General features: G+C 46.1%; 1 protein-coding gene across 3 annotated transcripts in view; it reads right to left on the bottom strand.

The window, feature by feature from the left end:
• The window catches only part of NTM (neurotrimin), a 939,822-nt gene that overhangs the window by 649,351 nt on the left and 262,875 nt on the right, over positions 1 to 27,596 (bottom strand). Inside the window, exon 1 of one of the 3 annotated variants that reach the window (XM_059185207.1) lies at positions 10,998 to 11,070. The exons of the other annotated variants lie outside the window; for them this stretch is intronic. Coding sequence (XP_059041190.1) covers positions 10,998 to 11,055 — 58 coding nt within the window. The 5' untranslated portion in view covers positions 11,056 to 11,070. Of the gene's footprint in view, positions 1 to 10,997; positions 11,071 to 27,596 lie in introns of those variants that run through there. 3 annotated transcript variants of the gene reach the window in all.

Raw genomic sequence — 27,596 nt, 5'->3', positions numbered from 1 at the left:
GTGGTTGGTGGGCTGGGGGTGGGGAGAATGGAGGCCAAATAGAGCCCCAGGGAGCAGAGGAGGTGGAGTTGGCTTTCCAGGCTGCTTATGGCTGCCTGAGGGGGACAGAGATGGCTCCTTGACAGCCATAAAGTTGCTGAGTGTAGAACATACCTAGAAAGGCAAGAAGCCAAGAGCCACCTAGCATATTTTTGAGGCAAGCCTTCTGTGGAAGGATTCCTGGTGCTTTTATGCAAGTGAGCCAGCAGTGGGGAACAGAAACTACGAGAGGAAGGTGATGAGGGGGAGGGAGCAAGGAAGATGGGAGTGAAAAAGCAGTAGGAGGGAGAGAGGAACCCGTGGGAGAAAGGTGAGCGGGGAGTGCGGAACGCCTCATGAGGAAAGCTGAAGGGGAAGGAGCGAGGCACTGGCCTGCATGGGGCCTCCAGGCCCTTGGTCTCCAGGAGCTCGCTAGTCTACATTCTCCGGCCCTCAGGGAGGGGACTGAGGACGGCCACAATCTCCACAGGAAGGTTGTCCCACTCCTCACAGTGAGTGCCTTGGTCGCACTCCCCTACCTATAAAGACCTGCTACATCCCCAGTGACTCAGGGACCCAACATCCCTGGGAAAAGCAATGGCCAAGTCAGAAGATCGGGCTGTGCCCCTGGACCGCTCTGTGTCGGAACAAGGACACCTCGCGGCCCACATAGGTCCACCCGTGCTGTTCCGAATGGCAGGACTCCCTTCTGTTTGAAGGCTGAGTGACACCCCACGGCTTGTCTACACGCTACGTCTTTGTTATTCATTCACCCATCTACGGACACTTGGGTTGTTTCTTCATCTCAGCTGTTGTGAAAAGTGCTGCTATGAACGTGATGCTAAGTGAAAAGAGCCAGACACAGAAAGACAAATCCTGCATGATCACTTGGAAGCTGAATCTAAACAAGTTCAAATTCAGAGAACCAGAAAGCACAACGGTGAGGGGACGCAGGAGCTGCTGGTCAAAGGGCACGAAGTTTCAGGGACGCAGAACGAGTAAGTTCTGGAGACGTGGGCAGCGAGGTGACTATCCTCATGGTACTGTACTGTGTATCTGCAGTTTCCCCAGAGGCTAGATCTCAAGTGCTCTCTTGGCACACAAAGAAAGAAAATGGTAACTAGGGGAGGTGACAGTTATGTTAATTAGCTTGATTCTGGGGATTATTTCACAATGTGTTCAAATGGCCACATTGTACACCTTAAATATATATAACTTTTATTTGTCAATTCTACCTCAGCAAAGCTTTAAAAGAAAAGAAAGAAAGAAACTCAGCTCCCTGACCCTTTGGAGCAACAAGAGGCAAGTGGGGCTGGGTTGGGGAAGAGGTCAAAGTGGCCAGGTAAGGCTTGCTCAAGTCCCCTCCCCTTGGTCCTGTCTGGCCAGGCTGTTTGCCTGGACCGTGTGCAGGTCCACACAGAGCCTTGGTTCCAGATGGACAATGGATGAGCTGACACCAAAGTGGCCCAAACTCAGCTGAGCCCTGCCCCCCCACTCCCCGCCAAGTAACCTACCTACAGTTCTGCCCAAATGTGAAGGAAACCAATGCCACAGAATAACTAAGACAGGTTCTCAGCAACAAGAAAAGCAGATAAATTCTGACAGCAAGCTTTTTCTTTCTTTCCGCTATTTTTTCCACATTTGGTTCATTTTGGTTAAAAGCCTAAGGCCTGATTTGGGCCCCAAGGGAAGAGGCTGGAGACGGAGCTGGAGAGAGGAGCACTTTTGGGGTGCCTTCTGTTATCGCTGAACAATTGCTTGACAGGGAACTCATTTTAATCACCTACAAATGAGAAGTCAGAGACAATTAAAATTCATTCCTTATTAATTGTTTTTTTTTTTCCCCTCTTTCATTACCAAGAGTTGCCATTCAGATAACAAGAAAGCCTGAAAAACAAAAGCAGACCATAGCCTCCACTCCAGATACAACTGGAAGGAGGCTGCATTTCAGACTCCCCAACCCGAGTGCCTCTCCCCACAGCAAATGACTCCTGACCCCTGCGTGGTCACGAGAGAGCTCAAGTCTTTAGAGGTGGAGGAACCTCTAAGCTGTGACGTCACGGACAAGTTTATTACCAGAATGCTGCCGAGTACTTTTTTTTTTCTTATAGTTTTTAATTCCAGTTTATTTACTCTCCCGAGTAATGGCTTCAGCAACCATGTTTATTACTGATTCCGCCTTCCCTACTTCACTTCTGAGCGAAATCCTCCTCCCTCGCCCCACTTCCCCTCTGGGCTCCCACCAAAGGTCCAGGCAACAAAGCAGGCTGAGATGACAGAAGCTCAGGAGCCTGTAGCCAGGAGGCCAGGTGCTCGCTCCCCCCGTGTGACATTGGCGGGATGCTAGCTCTGCCCTGTCTCACCTCCCTCATCCTTACAAGGGAACTCGCTCTCATGCCCCAACTGCCTGCCAGCTCTACAGTCTGAGCTCTATAGTTAAAAAAAAAAAAAAAAAAAATCAATGCCATCCACTGAATCCTTAATAGGTGTCAAGCATCTTCCGTGTGCAACCTTACTCGTCCTCATTAACAATCCTCTTAACCAGATATGTCCACTCTTACCCACTGTCCCACGAAGAAACAAGCTCACCCTTTCACACACATAAAGCCAGGACTTGAAGCTTGCTGATTCCAGAGCCTGACCCCTTACCCTCCATTTCCTCCATGGTTTTGATCTCTGGCCCTCCTTTTAGGATGCTGGAGTTCCTGGCACAAAACAGGGCCTTGTGCTTTCTTTTCTGGATGGAGGAGAATGTGCCTGTTGAACTCCTGGCCTCACCTGAAACTAATGACCAGGCATGGACCGCATTGAATAAGGAAGCTGGACAGACAGCTCGGCTGTAGGTTGCCAAGGCTGGGGCCAGGGAATGGGCCTGAAACAAAACCTGGATCACACAGCTGGCTTCCAGGAAAATCAAGAACATCCCCTTTTGAAAACAGAGCTGGCTCCCATTGCTCCCACCATCAGCGAGTCTCCCGGAGGTTAGAGCTCTCACTGAGCCTTGACTTTATTATTATTATTGTTGTTTGAAATGCTTCATAATAACTGGGATAGATTTCTTAGGAAGCCAAATAATGCGATGCATTCCACCCTGGCTTTATAATTAATGTTTGCATCATTTATCTTTCGTGGAAAGATTATTCTGACTAACGAGGTTCTGGGCCACTAATTCATTACACTGCCTTGTCACTTCCTGCTCCTTCTTATTACCCAGAAATAGACTCATTAGTCAGAGTTCAATGACAGGGAGAAATTGTGTTCGTTAATTTAATTCCCTCACTCATTTCTGGGCCCCATGTTTGTCCAAAATTGGGGATTAGAAGGGGAAAATTCGTTGTCTTAAGTCTTTGCTTCTGCCTCATTATACCTTCCACCTTATTCCTGTTCAGCAAGAAAGGGCCAGCGCAGCTCAGAGCAGTGACCACAGGACCCTTTCTTCAACTCTCAGGATGTTGCACCACCTGGGAATCCCTAGGGATGCTGGGCAACCCCAAAAGTAAATGCCCTAGGAGATACAAGAATGGAACTGAGATGCTATACTACCCATAGGCTAGGCTCTGGAATTAGATAGAGATGAATTCAGATCCTACCACTTCATGTGGTAAATGTGCATCCTTTTCAGATGTTTGCTCTCTCTGGACTGTGCTTTCTCATTCACAAATTAGGAATGCCAAGGGCTATCTTTTGATATTATGAGGATATTATGAGGATCAAGCTCACATGAAGCACCAGAAGGGGTTTGCACAGTGTGCAATGACAAGAATTTAAATAAAGGTGCACTTGGGAGTTGAGCTCATCAAAGCTCATGCAGTGGGAAAATGGATGTTTTCCAGCAGGAGCTCCTGAGCCTGGCTGCACATAGAAACACCTGAGGAAGATCAGACCCACCCAGAGAGTATTTGAGTGGGAACCTCATTGCATGGGGCAAGGGTACTACTGTTTTTAAAAGCACCCCCAGTGATTCTGGGAAGAGGTCAGAGTTGGGAACTACTCAGCCTCTTGAGGTCTACAATGAGCTCTTTTAACCTCAGTCAAGCATGGAGAGGAACCTAGCTGTGTCCTTTCTGAAAGGGTTGCCCAGAGATGTTTCACTTCTGGTCTAAGCCTGTTCTAGGAAGAAATGTACTGCTGTGGGACAGGAACATTTCATCAAGTCCCTCCATGAGCAGAATTAATATCTATATTGTTCCAGTTGTCGGGAAGACCATGGGGAACAAAAGCAGCTCTAGCACCTGCTGTCATGGGGCTACTGGTCTTTTACTAGGCTGGTGTCAGATCACCAATGAATACTTTAGTGTCCACCAAAACAAATGCACTGAAGGGAAGGGACTGATCCAGAGGCTGGATCCCCAGCCTGGGGACCAGAAGGCTTTCTCAAGGAAAAGTCTTAGATTGAGTTATAAAGGATCTTCATCCAGGTAAAGAGAGAGTAGGGGTGTTTTCCAGGCAGAAAGACCAAAAACCATGGCAAAGACCAAGGCTACCCATGTAGCCAGAGAGGTGAAAGCTGAGGATAGAGCTAGGCTGGGGAGCAGCATGACCTGAACCTCCAGAGCCTTGTGGACTTGATTGAGGACTTGGGTCCTCCTCTTTAAAGGCAAAGAGATGATTCTCTTAAATTAAGGAATTTGAAGCGAGACAAAGAGCTGGGATGGTGAGACGGAATAAGCCATCCCTCGAGGCCCACTCACCTCCTAGCTCTGTGTTCCGAAGGGCCATATTAATGACACGATGGGAGGGACCAATCAAAGCACTCCACACTCGCTGAGACCCTCTGGTTAGCCCCTAATGGAAAATTACCGAGGTCCCTGGTATGACCATCAGTGGGGGTAGGCAGCTATATTTTCCAGATATGATGGGGCAGAAAAGATCTACTTTAGATCTTTCCCCACCAAGAAACTTGTCCAGAAATGTTGATAGCAACAATCTCTGCTATGGCATGTCTTCCCCCATGGTAAGTTATTCAGCTGGATTTGGGTATGTCCATCAACTTTCCATGAGTGTAGCTCTGGGAGCCCTGTCCCTTGGACTGACTCTGTTTGTGGACCTAAAATACTGAGGACCATGTCATTGGTGAATGCAAAACGGGAAAGTCAGCTAGGGCCTCGTGGCTTTCAGTCAGCCTCTGCCTGGAGGTCAGGGGCTTCTCACATCTCAGGATGTATGAATTGCGTGAGCTCGCCCCATATGTTTCTTCATTCTAAGACCCACTGTTCTGGGAGGGGCACATTTTAGGCAAAGCTCCATGTCCAAATAGACCAGGACATTGGCAGAATACTTGACATCTCAGGTCCTTCAGTACCTTGTGTGTTTGTGGTACATAATATGTTCAGGGTCACTCCTCTCATCTTTTAATGAATCATTATACATGAAGCATTGTTGGCATTGCTGTTTGTTGCCATGAGTTTCCAGTCAATCATTGTTATTTGTAGCCATGAGTTTCAGGTCAATCAAGGAACACCTGCTGTTGGTAGGAGATGAGGCAGCCCAGGAAAGGGGGTCTGGACCCCTCATGAGCAGGCACCCAAGGCAGTCCTTCTCCCCAAGCCAGGAAGGCTGAGCACTGATGAATATAGTCAGGAGGGGTGAAGGGTAGAAAGCACAGTCCTGCTTTCAGACCTTGGCCTGCAGGTTCATGAATTCAGCCATCCCAGCACAGAGTCCGGAGGACAGACTTGTATCCAATTACCAGGAGGATGGAGGCCAGATTAAAGGAACTGCCCTGGATGAGACTTCTGCACAATACCTACCCCACACTGAAAATTGTGTTTATCCTTATCACTATTAAGAGAAATAGTAAGAGTTAGAGAACTGAATATTGATACTCAGGACCACAGACTAAGAGTCTGGCAATATTTGTTATTCCTTATCTCAGTTAATCCTCACAACAGTAGTGAGATCTATATCCTATATCATACCCATTGTATGGATAAGGAAACTGAGCATCTAAATGGTAACTTGCCAAAAGTCAAGCAAAATATGGCAGTGCAGGGCTTTGACCTGCAAACCCGCCTTCTTTCTGTAGCCCACAGGAGCCTCTGCATATTCCCAGACAACTCACGTCGGTCTTGACTCTCTCCCTTCACATAGGTTGTCATAACAAACTACAGCAGGCCAGGAGGTTGAAACAACAGAAATTTATTTTCTCTTAGTTCTGGAGGCTACAAGTCTAAGGTCAAGGTGTCTGAAAATTTGGCTTCATGCTGAAGCCTCTCCCTTTGGCAGATGGATGGTCATGTTCTCCCTGTGTCCCTATGTGGTCTTTCCTGTGTGGGTCTGTGTCCTAATCTCTTCTTTGAGGACACCAGCAGAGGGCCCACACCTATGACCTTAATTTTCCCTAATTTCCTCTTTAAAGGCTTTATCTCCGGGACGCCTGGGTGGCTCAGTTGGTTGGACGACTGCCTTCGGCTCAGGTCATGATCCTGGAGTCCCGGGATCGAGTCCCGCATCGGACTCCCAGCTCCACGGGGAGTCTGCTTCTCTCTCTGACCTTCTCCTCGTTCATGCTCTCTCTCACTGTCTCTCTCTCTCAAGTAAATAAATAAAATCTTTAAAAAAAATATATATATATATATAAAGGCTTTATCTCCAAATGTAGTCATATTCTGAGGTACTGGGACAAGGACCTCAACATACATACTTTGGAAGGGACAGAAGCTGGCCCCACCACAGTGCCCTCGTCGATTAGATAAAGCCCTTTATCCTTCATTTGCCATGGGATCTACATTTGGCTTTTCATGTCAATGTAATCACTGTGTACCCAAAATAGTTTTCACCCTGCTGTACAAAAAAGGTTTTTACCATGAATAGTTGGGCAAATGTCAGGATTAAGATAACTCACTCCAGAGATGAGGTACAGAAAAAATGGGGTAAGACAAAGCAGCTGTCAGTTGTAAGAGGAGATCCTCTCTTAATTTCCCTGAGGGACAGGAGGGACCATGTGAATGCCACCGGCAAACACAGGAAGCATTTAGAAAGTCGCTTTCCCGAGGGCACATGGTATGCCCACAACAGGCCCCCAGTGCCCCACAGATGCGTGCACGGCCTCTGTTCCCAGAGCTCCCCACGAGCCACACAAACTCCAAGAACACGCCTGCTGGCCCTAGTTCCTTTGTTCGGCTGCTCATCTTTTAATCTGCCATTAAAGGATGATGGCCACTATAAGAGAGTAGCTTTTCAATGTTGCTGGAAAAAGGAAAGGTTGCAATCCTAAAGGAAGATGTGAGAGAGTACTCATCACCTTCTCCTTAACTGCATTTGATAAACTTTGGCCTTTGGGGATAATGAATTACATCTCAAATCTACTTGGTTTTTGTTGTTCTAGTATCACGATCAAGGAAACATAAAGAAAGGAGAGACATGGGAATGGAAACTGGGGCCTGCATGCTGGTTTGGTCCATGGCAGGCAGGGGTGGGCAGCTGGGGAGACGGGGCAGCTCATTTCCTGGGGCCCCACATGTTTCTGAGTGATCGGCAGGCTCATTCTGCTCCCCCCAGGCCTGGTATTGAAAAGAATAAAGGAAGCCTCAGGAAGCTGCCAGGAACCATTCCTTGCTTTTGGCAAAGATTACAGGCCTCATCAGAAAAATCAAGAACTCAACTTTGGAAGTTTGGGGAGCCAGCGTGAAAGGGGCCTTCAGGTAATGACAGTAAGGACTTTCTTGGGTAGGAGTCTCTGATTTGGTCTCCTATTACGCTTATGATACAGTATTATAATTCATATGCCTCCGTCATGATGTTGGAGGCTTAGGGAATTAAATGATTGCCCGAGGTCACACAGCAGACTCATGGCAGTTACAGGCCTCAAACCCATGTCCTTCTAGGCCCGCGTCCAGTTCTTGAGATTATACCTACTGCCGGCTCCCCCAAGGCCTGTCCAGAGGCTGCATACAGGGCCAAGAGCTTGCCTGATGGAAAGAGTGAGAAAGTAGCAAGCCCCATGTGGCTGAAAGACTCTCCTTCCCTGTTACCCTCTGTGCTTCCAACAGAGGGGTGTAGGCAGAAGACAGGAGGTTAGGAGCAGGGATAGCTAGCGAAGAGAGGTACAAATTCAAATTCAGGCTTCAAGGTCACACAAACTTAGGCAAATTATCCCATTTTGTTAAGCGTTAATTCCCTTGTTTATAAAAAGGCGATCATAAAACCAACATCATAGAATTGTTTTGAAAACAAAGTATGTGTGTGAATGTGTGCGTGCGTGTGTGCGAGTGTGTGTGTGATTGGTTAACATCCTGTTTGAAACGCAGTAAAGGTGAGTTTTAAAGAAATAGAACACAATGTTCCTTGCCTGAAGAGTGGGGATTTCGGCAGTCCCCAAAGCAGGTTTTGTGGGGGTGGCAGAAGGCTGGGCTTGTGGGATTTGATATATCCTTTGTTTCAGACTGTAGCACCTCACACTCCCTGATGTTTCCAGAAACCCAGAGGTCCTGGTGCCCAAGAAGCACAAACTTCATCTGAAAGCCTGCCCCTCTGTCTAAAATCCAGGCCCAGACAGACAGAGGGTCAAGGAAGAACACAGAACCCGGAATGGAGATAAGAACAGAGGAAGGGAGATCAATGTTGAACCCTGCGTGATTCACTATGCCAACCAGGGCCACAGAAGCTGGGGAAGCTGCCAGATCGATGGATTCCAAAGCAAATGAAGAACCTGGTGCTTTCGGCCTCCAAGCTGTGAAGTTAAATACGGCGACTGGGCAAGGTGTTTGATAAATGATGGGGGAATGAAACAGAACACATATCTCCACCTCTTGGGAAGCAATAGTGAGAGGGCAGATCTGTTCTGAGAAAGGCCTTTGGTCCTTGTTACCTTTCAACAGCAAAATCTCAGCTATGTGCGTTTGCATCTAAAAATAGCCATTTGCGTGTATGAGTACTTTCAAGCGGTGGTGTGTTTTGGGATAGATGTGTGGACAAGCACTGCCCATTTTTCCTCTTAGTCCACGGAGCACAGCGATGCTGGGGAATGTGTTGTTTGTAAGGTAGGTGCAAATAGAATTTTATTCTCAGAGTTTGAGAATCGCAGCCTACTAAAATGAATCAAACCTACCCATGCACTTACTTATATGCTCTGTGGAATTCTTCTTGTACAATTAACATATAGCCCGTTACTTCCTGATTAACAGGAAATTCCAAAGCATCGATTTCATCTATTACAATAACAGGCCCTGGCAAAGCCCCTGCCTCTGAGCATACAGGTCAAGTTGTGGTATCTATCGAACAGGGGAGCCTGGGAGAGAAAGCTGCCCCACCCCACCAGCCTATCCAACTCTACCATCTGCAAAAAAGACAGAATATCAAGACAAGGAAAAAATTATATCACGCTCCTTATTCAATCAATGAATTCTAAAACCTGATGAATTTTCCAACCAAGTCACTAAACCTCATCAGCCTTGATCCAAAGGTAGCAAAGAGAAACCTGCCCTTTATTATATTCAAGGAGCTACAGAAAGCCCTCTGGCTAAGAGCCACACCTTCTTCTTGCCCGGCCTGGGCAAAATTCTAGGAGTGCTTCTTGGGTGCAGGATTTCTTCATTTTCAAAGCAGGCTGGGGGGGGGGGGTCTCGTTTGCCCTGGGCCCCAGCTACATGGCAGCTTACTTTCTCCCATTATGCAGGGCAGAAAACCAGAAGCATTCCTGGGCCTGTCTGACGCCATGAAAATGTTAAGATGAGTCACTGTGTATTCAGTGAACATAGAATGAAAGACCACAAGCTCGGGTACGCCATCGTGCAAAGAGATGAAAGAAAGGTTTTGTGATTTTCCAAGCGCAATGGGAGTTCTCCCATTTCAGAGGAGGAAGTTGTGTTTTTGAGCTTTTATCCTCTTTGTTGAAACTGACAAAAAGAAAATTTAAAGAACATCTGCGTATCCAAATTTTAGAAACAGAATTAAACACCTTTAATAACGAATTCTGGTAATTTTGCCTCTAAAATTCCCACTGTCTACAGATTTGTTTCTTTTGCGTGGATGAGATCTTCTCCTCCGCGGGCTTTGGTATGGACTGGAGCTGTTTCTCTCTTCTTCCCCTTCCTACCAACCCATCCTCCAATCAATTGTTTAAGTCCCTTCATTGGACAGAACAGAGGATGGCACGTTTTAAATATTTTTATTGAATTGAGTTTTATGTTCCCCGTCTAGATTTATAGACTGCTAAATAGAATGTTTTACATTTCTTTCTCTCTCTCTCTCAAGGAAAGTAACAAGTACATGGGGGCAGAGCCATCAGTCAATTATCTCAGTGGCTCTCTTGCAAGTTACAGGAAAAATAAAAGTGCTTCTGCTTTACTCTTCAGGGAGAGTCGTGGAATTTCAGAACAGGAGAAAACCCAAGTGAGTCTTCTTGAACTTCAAAATGCCTTCCTTGAGTGGTCAAGAAGAAGTAAGGAGATTATAATGACAAATTAGCCCCTAGATTTAGAAAACCACTCTGTTTCATGCTGAGGAGAAAGTAAGTGGTGTTTTAGCCTCACTGACCCGGCAGGCATAGAAAAACACATCCACAGCAATTAGACAGGCCTTAAATTAAGTAAATGATTCATAATGTACCAGAAGACCTCAATTTCCCTACAAGTTCCACACGTCTCCTTTCCATCCAGAAATTTCCACACCACTTGCAGTCTGATCATGACAGACACAATCCCTCCACATTCCTCATACTGGGAGGTTTCACCCGTGCCTCTCCAGCTGTAAACACGTTTTCTTTCCCTACTTCCTCTACCACTAATACACAGAGAAGCAGCTGATTGATCACATCAGACACAAAACCCCAACTCATTTCAGAATCGAAACTCCAGTAGAGAAAGACCCCTTGGCCACCGACCGTTCTTCAAGAGCAAAGGTGTCACCCCTCTCAAAAGCCACAACCATGCCCGGGACCGCCAGTCCTCCGGAAAATTACTCGCCACCGACTCTGGGGGGGACGAGCCTCCCCCTCGCCTGTGTCCGTGCAAAGGATGATGAATTCAGTGGTCACCTACCTTTGGGACCCCTCGACCGCCACCTCTTCCCACCTTCCCCGTTTCTTTTTCCGCTCATTTTTTTTTTTCCACTTTAAAAACATCCAACTTTGCCTTGGGGATGAGCAGAATGAAATGTCACTTACCTATAAAAAGAGAGACAGAAGAGAAAGCCATGCATCACATTACATACAAGTTCTTTGAAATCAAGGCCAGCTTCTGACTTTGAAACTGTAACAATGAGTGAATATTATTTTTTTTCATCCTACCTTTCTATATTTAATGAAACGCGAGATATTGCAAGAAGCCCATCCCCAGGGCCCAGCCTCCCTTCATGGTTTTCCTTTTGTTTTGTTGCGACTCTCTGCCCCTCTTGTGTGCCCTCACCTCGCACTGCCTGCTCCCCTCTTGACTGGAGAAAGGTCAGGAAGGAAGGGAGGAGACACAGACCATAGAGATCAAGGGAGCAGTTCAGGCATGGGTACTGAAGTTGCAAGGCGTAGGGAGCCTCTTTTCTCTCAAGTGGGGCCTCAGTGACCTGGGGTCAGCTCTGGGGCCAACGCCTACACAGGAGGAAGGTCACATTCCCCACAGGGTGACTTTCCAGCTGCAGTTCTGGGACCTTTTCAAATGGCCCTGGTTCTGAGGCTGTCTCCTCTCTCCCTAGCCCAGCTCCCCACCACTCCTCCTGGTTGGGATGAGCTCACATACCCTTTCTCTCCCCCGCCTTGTCACGTAAGGTCAGTGTGACCAGCCTGGGTCATTTTCTCTGTCTCCTGCCTCAAAGAAGGATACAACTTGGTTTATGCTTGTTCTAGGAGACCCTCTGTCTGAGAACTGCAGGATTCTGGGTCCACACCTTGCCTGGCTCCTGGTTTTGAAGGCTCGCACCCTTCACACTGCTGGGTCCCCACAGTCCAGTGGGTCCCTCGCCTCTCTCTGCCGCAGGGGAAGCTGGGCTCCAGCCTTCTACATCAGGAACAGACCCTTGCTGAGCTATGTACCAAATCTCCTAACGTGTTAAATAGTTTAAAATCGATTTCAGTGGCTTGCCAGTATCTTTTTATTATGCCTGAATAACTCAGCTCTTTTAGCCTCTTCTTAGGGATTTCAGTTTTCTGTTTTGTTTTGCTTTTTCCCCTCCTCCAAGCTTCTCTGAGAACCACCATGGAGGACGCCCCAGACCTGAAGATTGAATCAAAAAAATAACCAAATGCCCCCCATTTGGCGAGGTTTAATGCTGAATCTCCCAAAGAGATATTCACTTAGGATGCTCTTTCAAAGAAGAAATCGTGGTCAAATATTTTCAGGAACTGCTGCCTCCTTTTTCCCCTCCTGGAGATTCATGACCACATTCGAATATTAAAGACCAGGAGAATGTCCACAGCTGGGGGCCATGGTTAAGCTGCTCCTAAAATGATTTGACTTGGAAACTTCTCTTCCTACATGCAAATTAAAACACCCTTCTTTGGAAGGATGGTGTTCTGTGGTTGTTTTTTTATGTCTGCTACATTAAGGTAACTGATTTGGTTTAATCAATGCTGGGACAAGGGCATCCTGAGGGCAATGCCCCCTCCTCCCAGGACCCATAGGAAGCCAGGCACAGGATTCAGCATTCCAGCCTCTAGTTTGGTTCAGCCCCTCATCCAATGTGAGAAGTCCCCCAGCTGGCTCCCCCAGCCTCTTCTTTGAGATGGAGGGATTTCTAAACACTGGGATGTTGCAAGGCTGTAGCGATACTTTTTTTTTTTTTTTTGGTAATATTTTATTTATTTATTTGAGAGAGAGACAGTGAGAGAGCATGAGCGAGAAGAAGGTCAGAGGGAGAAGCAGACTCCCGTGGAGCTGGGAGCCCAATGTGGGACTGGATCCCGGGACTCCAGGATCACGACCTGAGCCGAAGGCAGTCACCCAACCAACTGAGCCACCCAGGCACCCTGTAGCGATACTTTAAAGATTTTTTCTTTTCTTTTCTTTTTTACTTATTTGACAGAGTAAGAGAGATCACAAGTAGGCAGAGAGGCAGGTAGAGAGAGAGGGGGAAGCAGGCTCTCCGCTGAGCAGAGAGCCCTGTGTGGGGCTTGATTGCAGGACCCTGAGATCATGACCCAAGCCAAAGGCAGAGGCTTAAGCCACTGAGCTACCCAGGTGCCCCTGTAGCGATACTTTAAATGCACCTTGTAAACTGCAAATAGCAAATAGTTTCAGGGCTCGGTATTGGATACTGCTGTCCTTGGGCTGCACTCGTGGAAAGAGACAGAATGCTGGACTTCAGCTGCACAGGGCAGCTGGGAAAGAATGTGGGGCTTTTGTTTTCCCCAGTGAATGAGAAGGCAGGAGCTAGTGTGCCTTGATTACTTCCCCTCCTCTGAGCCCTGAGGGAGGGAATTGATCTCATAGGCCTTTTTCCATCTTTAATATCTATGCCTACGTGTCTCCCTCTGTTGCACAGGAATGATTTCTCTGCTTTCTCAGTGTTTACACCTTTCAAAGCTTGTAATCCTGTTCTGTCTCTGCTCTGCCGCTTTGCAGCTGGGCAAGTTTCTCAGTAGACCAAGAACCTCTGTGTGGGGGCTGGAAAGTGAGCGGCGTTGAATCAGATCTGAGGGGAGTGATGCCTGTCTGTCTCCCTTATCACTCTTAAGGAAGAACAAACAGGCAGTAAAATAATGGCGTGTTGATGTAGGTCCATGAACCGCAGCCAGCAGAGGACTCTGGCTTGGGGCAGTCGGTGTGGGAGGCAGAGTGTGTGGAGGAAATCTCTGTGATTTCTGCTTAATTTTGCCAGTACCTAAAACAGCTCTAAGAATCAGCTTATTCATTAAAAAAGGTCACACTCCTTAAGTTTTCATTTGTTCAAGAAAATATTCTTGATCACAATCTATGTGCAAGGCCCAGAATGATTTCCAGTGGAACAGGGGAATTCTGGGAGGGGACTGTATTTGCTTTGAATCGTCCCCAAAGTAGTGCTCACAGCAACTTTGTGGGGGGGGGGGGGCACTATGTAGAAAGGATGGGAAAATAGCACTCAAGTCTCAGCCCTGGGAGAGCTTGAAAACTTTGAGGGAAGAGAGAAATATAAAAAGTTTGGAAAATCTCAGAAAGGCATGAAGCCATCCCACTTGTATCTCCCTATTCTAACCCCTCATCTTTAGGAAGCATATCTAACTTTTGTTTTGTTAAAGAGAGCAAGAGCAGGGGTGAGGAGGAGGGGCAGAGGAGAGAGAGAATCTTAAGCAGGCTCCACACTCAGTGCAGAGCCCACCATGGGGCTTGATCTCATGACCCTGAGACCATGATCTGAGCCGAGTGAAGAGTCGGACATTTAAGCGACTGAGCCACCAGGCGCCCTCATATCTAACATTTAAACTCAGCTTCAGTGTTGTGCCCTCTGAGCCCATCTCACGCTTCCCTCTGTGCCCACAGCTTGCTGCTTACAGTGGCTTTTAGCACTTCTTCTGTTTTGCCGTTTATTAGAGATCTGTTGTTTCTATTCTACCACGTTTTGACTTTGCAAACTTGACAACACCTAACCCAGATTTTACTGCAAATGAGACATAGCAAACTTTAGATATTTCAGACCTTTTTGAATTTGGAACTGCAGACAAGGAATTGTGGATCTCTGTACACCAGATATTGTCAAATGCTGAGGCTACAGAAATGAAAGATATGAGCCCTGCCTTCTTACAGTTTAGAGGGAAAACAGATGATGAATCCTAAACCCTAATAGGGCAGCATCACTGACACAATTGGCCAGGCATGGGGTGCTCTAAGAGGACAGGGCACCTGTGTCTTTCATTTGGGAGCTGAGAAGAATAGAAAAGAAAAAAATATGCCCTGGAATTCAATGGAGACTACCTGGGAAAACATCAGAGAAGAGGCTGGCCATTTGAGTGGCCCTTGCTGCAAAGATGCATTAAAAATCTGCTGACCACCATCTGTCCCCTGTCCTTCCAAGGCAAAGACAAGATGGCCTTCGGTCCCCGCCTGCATGCAATGCAGAGCTTTCCTGCCATGGAATCCTGAAGCTGTCCTGAAATCTGAGGCAGGGCTCTGAGGCTCGCCTTTCTGAAGAGTTGAGAACCCAGACACTGCAGAAGGGGCTGACTGGACATTCAGTCCCCACTCAAGGCATGACAAGCCTGATCCATCCCAGTGACTTTTTTGGCTGCTCTTTACAGGGCCGTCGTAAAATCACAAATAGCAACAGCCAACCTGTGCAACATGGTTTCAACTGAAGAGGCTCTCCTTCTCCATAGCTCCACTCCTGACTGTGACAGTGAGTATGAAGGACAAGCCAGGAAACCCCTTCCGTCCCTCAGCCGAGGATATTCTTAAGCCTTTGAGAGATAAGAAGCATTGCCCGGCATGGAGCACAAAGGACTAGGCAAATTCAAAAGGTTCGCATTCCAAATGTAGTTCAAGTATATTCCTTGGAAGTGGGTCATCTTCCTGGAGAAGAGCGTGTCTGTGTACGGTGGTGTATGTGTGTGTGTGTGTGTGTGTGTGTGTGTATAAACTCAATGCCCAAAATGGGGCTTGAACTCACAACGCTGAGGTCAAGATGCTTTACCAATTGATCCAGCTAGGGACTCCCAAAGGAAAGGTTTAAACTGACAGTTGCATCTTCCCTCCAAACTTGGGCTCTACACTGGTTCTGGTCTTGAGGCAAGGACTAAATTTTCTCAAACTCTCCCTTGGATGTCTTCTGGGCCTTCAAGGAAAGAGACAGGATGCAAAGTTAAGTGCTCTGGTCCAGGGCTCAGCAGCGTCCTTCCTGCCCTCCCCTTAAACACACAGTCCTCCTCTGTGTAAACAGAGAATCTGGAAATCCACCCACCAGAGCCCTGATGCCACATCTGTGCCCTGTGACCTTCAACAGCATTCTGCAACAGTACACGTAAGGTCTGTGTCATCCCCCAGCTCTACCCATGCCACTGGGGTGATGACGCCTCCAGACCTGGAGCTAATCTCTTGATTCAGAGGTATACACCACGCTCCATGTTATATCGCTGGAAGGAAAAGAGATGAGGATTTCTTTTGAGCCTCTTCAGGTAGAAAAATAATGTAGGATCATCTAGAGGTACAGTATGTTTGGGTTAGTGTTCTAAAAGGCAGTGGGTTGGATTTAAAACCTCTTCTCCAGCCAGCATTCCAAATAGGAGGGACGTGGGTGGAACCTCTCAGACCTTTTTCCGTGTTCTCTTCTTCTCTAAGGCAGAACACTACTGAAATGCAAAAGCCTCTTCCCTTTTCTGTCCACCTTTTCTCCAAACTCTGGGGAGAGAGGTCTATTACTAACACTCTGTTAGTCAGTAAGAAAAGGCCCAGAGAACTGTCAGCTAGAATCTGGTGAATGCAGGGCGGGTAGTGGAGAGTCTCTGGCTGTCGATCTTGTGCCATCTAGTTCTTTCCTGGGATATGGGTGGGAGGTGTTCCAGGAGCGAGGCAGCATGTCCAGTGGTGGGATGGGGCAGATGCCAGGACGGATGATGATCTGGTCCCAGCACGTCAGAAGGAAACTGGCTTTAGGCTGCTCTGAGGTTTCCACTGGAGACCAGCATTCCTCTGAGTAATGCTTTACCTTTCCCCTCCTGGCTTCACACAGAGCTTGGCTGGGGAGATTTTTCTTTTCTTTCCAGTGAGTACATTTATTGATTTTCACAAACAGACACCATCATGGGCTAAACATCTAGGAAATCTTAATTTTCTTCCCAGCCAACCCAGCCATTCGTTCTCCACCACTCCCAGGTAGGGACTGCGGGGGCGGGGGGCTGCGGGGAAGCAGAATCAGGGGAGAGGGTCTGAGACGGGCACAGCGGGGCACCCCGCCCGGTGCATTAAACCTGCAGCCCCCTCTGTGACTCTGACACAAAGGGGTAGAGAACAGCCACCTGTGTAGAACCAGCTGCACCAGGCACTGCCCTGTGTTTCCAGGAAGCCCCAGGAACTGCCGCTGACCTCGCCTCGCTGCACATTGCCTATTTATCTGTGAGATGGCTCCAGAAAAGAAGGTGAGAGGCACCAGCTTAGATGCTACTAATTAGCATCTTTTCCTTAATGACTCTGCAAATGTCTGGAAACTGCCAGGAATTCTAGGAAACCAAAAGCATAGCAGTCAAAGTTCTGGCCTAGGGTAAGTATCCGAGGGCCCCTCTTCTCCACAGTAGAACCTCCAGCCTCCTCCACCGGTTCTCCACTTTGACTGAAACTTAGATTCACCTGAACAGAAATCCTGGTTCCCCAAACTTCATCCCATCCAGTGAAATCAGGATCCCCGGCAGTGGGATCTAGGCATCAGCATTTTTAAAAAATAGCCCAAGTGATTCCAATATATAACCACATTGGAAAGCCCAGGCCCTCGGAGGCTGTGGGAGTGCAGGCTGTTGAGCTCCTCCCATTTCTGACTGAGTAGGTCTAAGGTAGAGCCTGAGAATCTGGATTTCTGGAGTTGTGGAGATGCTGGAGTTGTGGAGTTGTGGGTGATGCTGTTGCTGCTTTGAAAGGCACTGCACTGGATGATCTCTAGAGTTCTCAGAAAGAAAAATGGTCTGTAGGAGTTATTTCCTATTATGATGGCAGTTTGGGGGGACTCCAAGGTCCTCTCACCTTCTACTAGGATGACCCAGAGCAGATATAGGGGTTTGGACTCTGCCCTTGAGGAGGGAGGTCTACTTAGCTTTTCCTTGTCTTCCCAGAGCTATGCCTAGAAAGAAAGCTTTCTGTGAAAGACACTTCCACAGCAAAATGAAAAAGAGAACAGCATTCCCTTCTCTCACCTCTGCTACTGCCTTTATACCTCTCAAAAGGAAGCTTGTGTGGGCGCCTGGGTGGCTCAGTCGTTAAATGTCTGCCTTCGGCTCAGGTCGTGATCCCAGGGTTGTGGGATCGAGCCCCGAGTCAAGCTCTCTGCTTAGCGGGGAGCCTGCTTCTCCCTCTCCCACTACCCCTTGCTTGTGTTCCCTCTCTCGCTCTCTGCCAAATAAATAATAATAAATAAATCTTAAAAAAAAAAAAAAAAAGGAAAGGAATCCTGTGATCCAAGAAGGAGTTTCCTGAGGACACGAAGGAGGTTACCTTGTACCATCCCCTAGTACAGTTGTATACATAAGGAGACATGTGTTATATGTTTGTTGTGTTAATCAGTGAACGAACAACCCATTTTAGAGGCAGGAAAGAAAAGAGGCTGCTGCATTGTTTTCTGGGGGTGAGTGAGGCTTTATGTGCTTAGTCAATGACTATTTAACAAACACCTCTGTGAGCCCCACAATCACATTTCTGAAAAGGCTGGAGCCTATAATAACCTAACAGGGTTTATTTATTTGTTTGTTTATTGATTGATTGATTGCATGGACTTTTGTAATTTACAGCCTCCTCCCAGAACATTTATCACCCCTGCATCCCATAAGCCATTCTTCTGGAAAGCCTAGAAGAGGCAGAGGAGTCAAATCCCAGTGAGGGGGCTTCTTGGGTGTGCTCCCCACCTGTGTTCTACTGAAAGCTGCTTCAGGACCCTCTGTGCACGGGTGTCTCCAGGTCTTTGCCCCAGATGTTCTGGGAGGTGCCGAGGGCCAGCCCCACCTTCCATCTTGCTCAGTACGGACCGCTTTCCGCAGGTGAGGAGTGGGGGCAGCTGCGGCGAGGCTGCGTTGGTCGCCCAGCACCTGCTGTCCACCCTCTGCAGCACTGCTGGGTTCAGGGCAAGCCCATGCCCGGGCCAGAGGTAGACGCATTTGCCAAGCCCTCCAGTCCGCTACACAGTGGCAGGGGAGGGAAAGAGCAGAGGGGCTGCCTTCTCTCCCTCCCTCTGAGCTTGTTCATAGAGTCAAACACAGAAGCCCCGCTGTGACTGTTGATCACGTCCAAAGCAGAGGCAGGGTTTGAAATTCATCAGAGATTTCTCCCACAGCTGCAGCCAGCCAGGCCTGAGCCTCGCCCTCCCCACGGCCCGCCGGCTGCTGCCGGTCCCCCAGTGGGAGCCGACAACTATGAAGTTGTCTTTCTCAAGCCCCACATCTGTTTCTGGAGGCTAAGAGAGACGGTGGGTGGAGGAATATATCTGAAACTGAAAGAACAAAGAGGGAAAGAAAAAGAACCCCTTCAGAAAAAGATCCGTAAGAAAGGGAAACTTAAAGGAGAGACTGCCGGGAGCTCTTCTTCTTTCCTTCCTTCTCGGTCTTTCTGCAGCCGGTTCTGTGGTCCACACGCTGTTCGTGGGCGGGGACCTGGTGACTGCAGCCGGTTTCCTCCAGCCCCTGGCTAGTAATTGTAGAGGCTCATCATGCAGGCAGGGGCTGTAATAATGCTAGAGCCTATGATCTATGGATTTTATGGGGATTTTTAGGAGATTGGTAATAAGGTTGCTCCAGTAAACAGTCTGGCAGAGCAGTAAAAGATGAAGGCAACGCACAGCTTGCATTCCAAGTGGCTTTCTGAAGGCGGAGTGACTGTCAGCAGCTGCCACATGTTCCCAGATTCACTTCCTGCTCGGGGGGTCTGGAACCCCTGATTTGCTAAGATTCCCACTCCAATGCAGGGAAGAGCAAACTCATGGTGTGCAGCACCTTCCTTGTTGGCGTGTTTATTGACAATAAGTTATTGATGAGGTATATTCCATCCTCTTTCCTTCGGGGCCAAAAGGAGACTGAGCAGCCAAGGGCGGCGGGCATGGTGGGGCATATATGGGAAACCCCAGAGTTTCCAGATACAGAATTCTGACTCCACAGAACACCTAAGGAAATAAGGGAAGTCAAGGATGGACCTCTGCTCAGCCCAGCTCTTTCTACAATTAAGGTAAATCAGCTGCTGTCTTGTTCCAACTTGAACTGCTGGCCATTTGGCAACAACACCTAATCTTCCAAAGGGATTAAAGGGAGAGTGGTTGAGTGTTTGGGAAGGTGAGCCATCAGCCGTTTGAATGTGGGTCTGGGCCGTCCCAAACAGAACCCCTTCTGTTTTGCAGTGCAGCCACTGGAAATCTGAGTGTTATCTGGATACCTACTTCCCCCCAAATGCATTTGGTTGGCAATGATGTCTCATCAGACTATATTATCCCAAGCCTTTGCTCACTGGGAAAACATCACAAGAATAGTATGTGTCTATTCACGGGCTGAACAGTGTAAGCAATCCTCTCATGTACATTAGCATAGCATCCGATACTCGCATGAAGGCTTCCGAGGTCAGTATGCCTTTACACTCCCATTTTACAGAAGAGGAAACGTGTTCAAGAGGTCATCATTTGTCCCAGACCACAAATTGTTAACTCCTAAATCTAGAACTGTGGGGCAGACCCCAATTTCCATACCCATTCACTAAGGGTTCTGTTAGAAGGTATCACCTTCCTGGACAGGGGTAGCACAACTAGAGACCAGCCCTAGCCCTCTGGGGCCTGCAGGAAAGTGCTCACTGAGCTCCCTGGAACAGCACAGCTGATGAGCTGACCTCAGCATTCCCTTCCTACTAGATTTCAGTTTGGCTTTTATGCTTTCTTCATTTATCCCCAGGAAGCAAATGTTTTAAACTTACTAGCCCTGAGCTAAATGTAGACCTGAGAATCCTACTGATATCAGTGAATAAAATTTATCCTTGGCATTCAAAGAATGCCTCTAAAAAATTTACTATTGAATCCATCCAACTGATTTGGCTGCAGACAGTAACAAGTAGCTAATTTAATCACTGGTTAGTATTTACTCAATTTTTTTTTTTTCTTGATGAAATATATTTGACTAGAGTTTATATATGGTGGTTGCTGTGTGTTAAATGAAAATCAACTGATTATCAAAGACATATTTACTGAGGATTAATTCTGCAATAACCACCTACATAGAACCTATCAGAGTAAATCCTCAATAAATGCATAGTCTGGGAGCTTAATTTGTGTTCACAAAGCAATCTTAAAGAAAATGCTTTCAAGAGAAGTTGGCCTTTGAATGACCCAGAAGCTAGTTTCTTGTTCTGTTAACTAAAAAAAAATGACAGCATTCTTGGTCTTTCTTATCTATGAGTTATAAGCCACATATATTAAAAAAAAAAAAAAGAAGAAGAAAAGAAAAACAAGAAACAAACAAAAAGTTAGGATTCTCGATCAGTAGATTTAAATTTGCATGTAATTTATTAATGATTCATGGCAACTAAATGCCTGAAAACATTTGGAGCTGGTACTGGAGTGACCTTATGACCCCAAAACAACGGCTCTTTTATCATCCCATAAGGGAGGCAGAAAGATTTTTAGATGTCTCCTTGGAATTAAATATTAAACAATATTTAAACAATAATTTTATTTTTTAAAACTTAGATATTTCTTTCTGTTGTATTTCTAGCTCATTTCTTCTAATGGGGGCCTAGCAGTGATGAGAACTAGGCAGTCTCTTGTCTCCTTTCATGCCTCAGCCTGGCTTAAACCGGTGATGGTGATAATGACTTTATTGGTGATGATGATTTTATTGAGAACTTTCTAGGAACCAGCCCCACACTCTCACTTTTCCTCAGAAGAATGTTTTTGGTGGTTTTGCAATGTTTGATATTTTCCAGTCTTTACTGAGAAAAGGGACATTGAGATCTTCATGCAAGATTGGGGTGTTAGAAGCTCCAGAGAAGAGGGAGGAACAGAGTCGGAGGTGAGGGCATGGAGGGAAGAGGACGTGGGCACCAGCGTGAGGACAAGCACGCAGAAGCAGCGAGAACCCCTGCACCAGGTTGACCAGTATTCACCTTCTAAGCGTGTGGACGTGATGCCCCAATTAAGGAGGTTGTTGTTCATAGCACCTTGGGGAAGGTAGAGAACCCATTTCCTGAGAGTTGCTGCCTCTAGCTTCTGCCTTTCCCTGCCTTAAGAACCTGATCTTTTGCGGCGCCTGGGTGGCTCCGTGGGTTAAAGCCTCTGCCTTCGGCTCAGGTCATGATCTCAGGGTCCTGGGATCGAGCCCCGCATCGGGCTCTCCGCTTAGCGGGGAGCCTGCTTCCTCCTCTCTCTCTGCCTGCCTCTCGGCCTACTTGTGATCTCTGTCAAATAAATAAACAAAATATTGAAAAAAAAAAAAAAGAACCTGATCTTTTAGTGAAATAGTGCTGTGGACTATTTCATGGCTCTTTCCGCTGTGAATGGCCTGAGGAACTTGGCTTGTACTGAACCCCCTTCTTTCTCTCATTAGAAATACTTAGGAGATCGGAGGGAGCAATGTCTAAGATTCCTTCCTATGTAGCTATCTACAGTTCGCCTTATCGGGCCAGTAGGAAAGAAGTTTGTTCAGACTCTCAAGCTGTTGCCCTGTACCACTACTGACCTGTAGCCAGCCTACTTGAATCATACAGGAGGGGGGTCAGTCTGGGGAATGTTAAATTTACAAAACAAACCCGTTTCACTACCACTGATATCCCAGACATTTGTACTCCAAAAGTCAAAAAAAGGAAAGCACAAAAGCGTGGATATTCATAAACTGCCATCTACTTTTCTTTTGCCTTCCTGGCCATCTCTCCTGTCTTGGAATTTAGAAAGATTTAAAACACAGACACACACACACACACACACACACACACACACACACCAGTTCCTTATCTACGTGCTTGTACTGAATGAGGTGATTAACTCCTTGACCTTACGGAACACTAACGTGACCTCGGAGAATAGATAGAATCTTGTTATCTTGTAACGAGTTTTATGGCTTATTTCAGTTCATTTCAGCCATGTTTCTCCCATGATTAAGACAATTATCAGCCTATGCATTTCAGGATTATGAATTATGGAGCTCTCTCCAGGTACTGAAAGGGCCTTGGGAATGCTCAAAACACTTCTTATTCCATAATACGTATTCCCTCTCTCCCTCCCCCTGACACACAGAAGCGACTACTGCATTGTTTCTGGAAGCCCTATACTCACCTATGGTTATCAAATCAGTGCGTTTTCGATTTGCTTGATCTAAGGAAATTATCTGTTTCCCGTGAACTGGTGCCATGCACGGTGTTCTAATTACCATCACTGTTACTCAAATCTAGACAAAGACATCTTTCCCTCTTCCACGATGATGTTATAGAGCAACTGGCAGTGCTTAACAGAACACTTGTGGTTGTCAACACAACAGGCCGTCACTACGCACCTGCCTCGTGGCATGATGAAATGAACAACCCTAGACACAACATCGGCAGACGTCACGGGCCCACTTTTGTCTCTGGCTCATGCTTCAATATTTGTCAGCTTCTTTTGGCTTCCGTCTGAATTCACGCAACTGAGAGTGATTCTTCTATTTCCTCTTTCTGGATATGCCACAAAAAGTAGTTTGTGAATCCAAGAGAAACGTGTGACGAATCTCAGGTTCTACATCCTCACACCATGTGATGAAGTATAACGAGAGAGAAGAATAGGCGGATTCTCTCCCATGCTTCTGCCCCCTTCTTTTCCTAGTATGATCTTTATCTTGGTATTACAAAGTGATGGGGCAGCTGTGAGTATATATTACGGAAAGAAATTAGGTCCTAAGCTGTACTTAGCTTAGGATGTACTATATGCCTGGAGGAAATTATTTGAAATGAATATTAAAATCAGCATGTGTCGTAGGTTAAAAAAGAACCCTTACCTACAAGGTACACAAAGGTCAACTTTTTCTCTCAGCTTTGGTCATGGAAAGAGCTGGGCACAACCAACTATACGTGATATAGTGAAGAGTCAGATGTGAATTTCTATCCAGTTCTACTATTAACACTATAAACTTTGGGCAAATGTTTAACTCTGTTAAGGCTTTTTTTTTTCATTTATTCAATGCACATGATTTATAGATTTCAGACATGTGGGAAGAATCAAATGAGATCACATATAAAAAAATAAACCTAGCAGACTGGGAAGCTCTTTGGATGTCTGATTGTTTACAATTCCATTTGTTTTTCATAGCTTACCCTTTCTTATCTAGGCAACTAAGGGGTTCTTCTAAAGGCCTGTTTCCTATAAAATTCTGCATCGTAGCTCACAGTGTGGGGTTGCTCTCTGTGATGCCATTGTCAAAAGTTGGAGATGCACTGTTCATGCCCAGCACAATTTCATAGCAGTTGAGGGCTATCTGTGCACTTAGGAATGTTCTTACTGGTGATACTCTCAAGTTTGAAGAAAGTTGTGAGTTTCTTTCTTTGCTCAGGGCTCATATTTTCTCTGGATCAAATGCCTCTGAGTCTCAAGGACTTGCTTTGCTATTTCTGGACACTTCTCCGTGATCCACTTGACCTTTTGTTAAGGAAGGTTGGTGGGAGATATAATCCCACTGATAAATGTGTGAGATTTCAGATGCATTAACCCAGAGTGTTCAGCTGGTGCTGCTTGGGTGTGAAGGGTAACCTCTTTATGTATAGCCTTGGGTTGGGGAGCCCTGCCAGGCAGCTTACCAGTTCTGTGTTCCCTTTCACGTTTTCTGTCTCCATTTAATTCTGGACTGAGGGCTTTACACACTCCTTAGTGAACACATTATGGTGTGAACATGACCCAGAAACAGTGAGCACATCCTTGTATTTCTTCTATAATATAAAAATCAATACTGAAAACCAGGAAATATGTCATACTGGGAATAGCAGGTTAAAATTGAAACAAAACTCCAAAAGTTGAAAAAGCTGAGATTGAAATCCCCTCTAGAGTTCATTTCTTTTCAATTTCCCACTATACATTTCTGGTTGGAGGTGTCAAGAACTGTCTGATGATGATCACACCTACCCCAGAAATTCCTGTCCAAATTGCAGGATCTGGCAAAGAGATTCTAAGTGTGAGACAATGCACAAATAATTTCTATACCATTTATGTTAAAATGTACTCTGGAAAGGTAAAGTACAATAAAAAAAAAAAAAAAAAACCTGGAACCTTATGTAAAATCTGCACCTAAGTAGACCATGGCACTGAATATTGTGAAGAAATGATGGGCTTGTGGAAATTAAAGTTCTGGGCATCTTTTCAAATCGGTATGTATGGCAGGGAAAGAAAATGGGTTAAAGTATGGAGGGGGGAGGGAGCTGGACTTTCAGAGATTTTTCCATGTGAAGTTTAGAAGAAAATTGTATGTATCAAAAATGGAAGCAGAGAACAGGGGTACATTGTAAATATTTAGGCTTTGGGGTCTGTTGTTTGTGCCTTACTACCTGATTCTGTTGTTGCCATAGGATAGCAGCCCTAGATCATATGTAAAAGTATGAGTGCAGTTTCTTTAACACTTTATTGTAGAAACAGGTCACTTGGCCAGATTTGACCCAGGGGCCATAATTTGCTGACCCCGGTCTTAGATAATCAATTGTGTTCTTGCCCTTGAAGCTTGTTCATAAAACATACTTCCCCTCTTGTTCACCTCTCTGCGCTGACCATGCAAGTACACCTTTTTTAGACTTTTGCTCACATACCTCTGTATGTGTATATTTATAGTTAAGATGGGTCTTGGGATTTCATTCTCTTCATAGTTAGATTCTAAGCTTTCTATTTCTGTTTGCAAAAGCCAAGCATCACGGATATTTCTGATGATATAGAATGGTGTTGAGGTCATGATCTGGTCCCCAACATTAATTTCTATGCATTCTGGGGGCGCCATGTAATCCAGTATCTCCAGACCTGTCCAAGAACCAGTGGAAGAATGGTATCAAAGACAGTATTTGCCACTTCTCAAGGGCCAACGGGAGCTCTCATACAATGGAGGAAAGAAGATATATGTGAACATAGATAGAAAGATAGATTCAAGAACACCTATAAAACCAGCTATGTAGACCTAAAGGCCTAAAAACTAGAAGAATACCAAAGTAAATCACTAGAAGAAGGCTCCATGGTAGACATGAGTGTTAAAAGTGGATGAAATTATAAAAAGCATAAGTCATGGTTTGATGGTAGAGAAGAGAAAACTGAGCAGAATTTGGTGAAATATACAGATTTCCTTTCCCGTTTGGCAACTAAGGTCTGAATGTGCATGTTGAGATTGAAATGAAATGCTCTCTCACACCTGCCCCAGAATGCCTGTTGCCTTTACCCTCTCTCTAATCACATTCTGACTGAACATGGTTTTGTGCTTTGTAGAAAGGCTGAGAATATGAACCCCATTTGAGAGGAGAAAGGAGGCTCCTCTCCAGAGGGAGGGCCTACAGAAGCAGCAGGTGGATGGGGTTCCCAAGCGCATGACCTTTTCATTGAAACTAGACCTCACTACTTCCTTATCACCATGAATGGTTTCTTCTGTGTACCTCAATTTTTCTAACTATTAAATGGCTAATGATTATATTTGCTTCATGATTATGGTGAAGGGTGCTAACTACAAATGAAGAACTTGAAGGCCTCACTCCATGGCACCTTTCCAGATGGATAAGAACATAGAGACCCCCAGACCTGAGTCTGGTGCGGCTAGGCAGGGTCCATGTTTGGCAATGTTTTAAGCCTGTGCAATACAGAAGCAGCATCTGATAACAAAGCACAAGATGGGATAAATGAGGAAGTCCCAGATCCCATTATGAAGCATCTGGACATATATGGGTTTATTGCCATCCTACACTTTTTCGGGGGTGGGGGGGAGGGAAAGCATTTATCTTCTTATGCCAAATGGATAAAGGGAAATGTACCTTTCAATCTTCTTAAGACAAATCTATCATGCCGATAAAATATTTACAGAAAGAAATCGAGAAATCCTATAAACTAAGCCACTTGTAATAATTCCATTCCTAAAAGAAATAGACTTTTCTTTTGATGAAAATCCACATATGAAAAGAATGTACTACACAGTTATCTTATATAGTATTTGTACAATAAATTTTCATAGCAAATGATGAATTTGGGTAGTCCCTCAGCAAAAGCTGGCTAAGTAGTAGAAACCCCTTCCTGCTGGTACTTTGTAGAGTAGGACGAAGGGGCCATCTGGCTAATAATCAGTCATGCAAATGAAACACCTTGGCACAGCATCAGTCACAGGCCCTAGGATGACATTTCCCAATGTTCTATCATGTTTTACTGGAACCAGAATTTCAGGTGGTCACGTAGATCCCATGGCCAGATATTATTACATATGTTCCCATGGAAGCACATATTCTGTGTGGTTAGATCAATGGTTAAGAACTCAATTCATCGAGGTGCCTGGGAGGCTCAGTCAGTTACGCATCTGTCTTTGGCTCAGGTCATGATCCCAGGGTCCTGGGATCGGCCCCCACATCGGGCTCCCTGCTCAGCAGGGGTCTTCTTCTCCCTCTCCCTCTGCCTGCTGCTCTGCCTACTTCTGGTCTCTCTCTATCTCTCTGTCAAATAAATAAATGAAATCTTAAAAAAAAAAAAAAAGAGAGAGAACTCAACTTATCTGGTCTTTTAGAGCATCTTCTTTTTAAATTTTTTTTTAAGAATTTATTTATTTATTTGACAGACAGAGATCATAAGCAGGCAGAGAGGCAGGCAGAGAGAGAGGAGGAAGCAGGCTCCCCCCTGAGCAGAGAGCCTGATGCGGGGCTCGATCCCAGACCCTGAGATCATGACCTGAGCCAAAGGTAGAGGCTTTAACCCACTGAGCCACCCAACTGCCCCTCTTAGAGCATCTTTGACTTCCATTCACCCCTTTACTCCACCTCTCCCTACCCTGGACAGCACCACTCTTAGCTGGGAAGCAGAGAAGGGGGAAGGCTGAGGACAACAGGAAGAAT

This window comes from Mustela lutreola, chromosome 1 (genome assembly GCF_030435805.1).
Source record: "Mustela lutreola isolate mMusLut2 chromosome 1, mMusLut2.pri, whole genome shotgun sequence".
In the NCBI taxonomy this organism is placed as follows: Eukaryota; Metazoa; Chordata; class Mammalia; order Carnivora; family Mustelidae; genus Mustela; species Mustela lutreola.
Note: the sequence above shows the minus strand (reverse complement) of the source record. Positions and strands in the feature narration are given on the sequence as shown.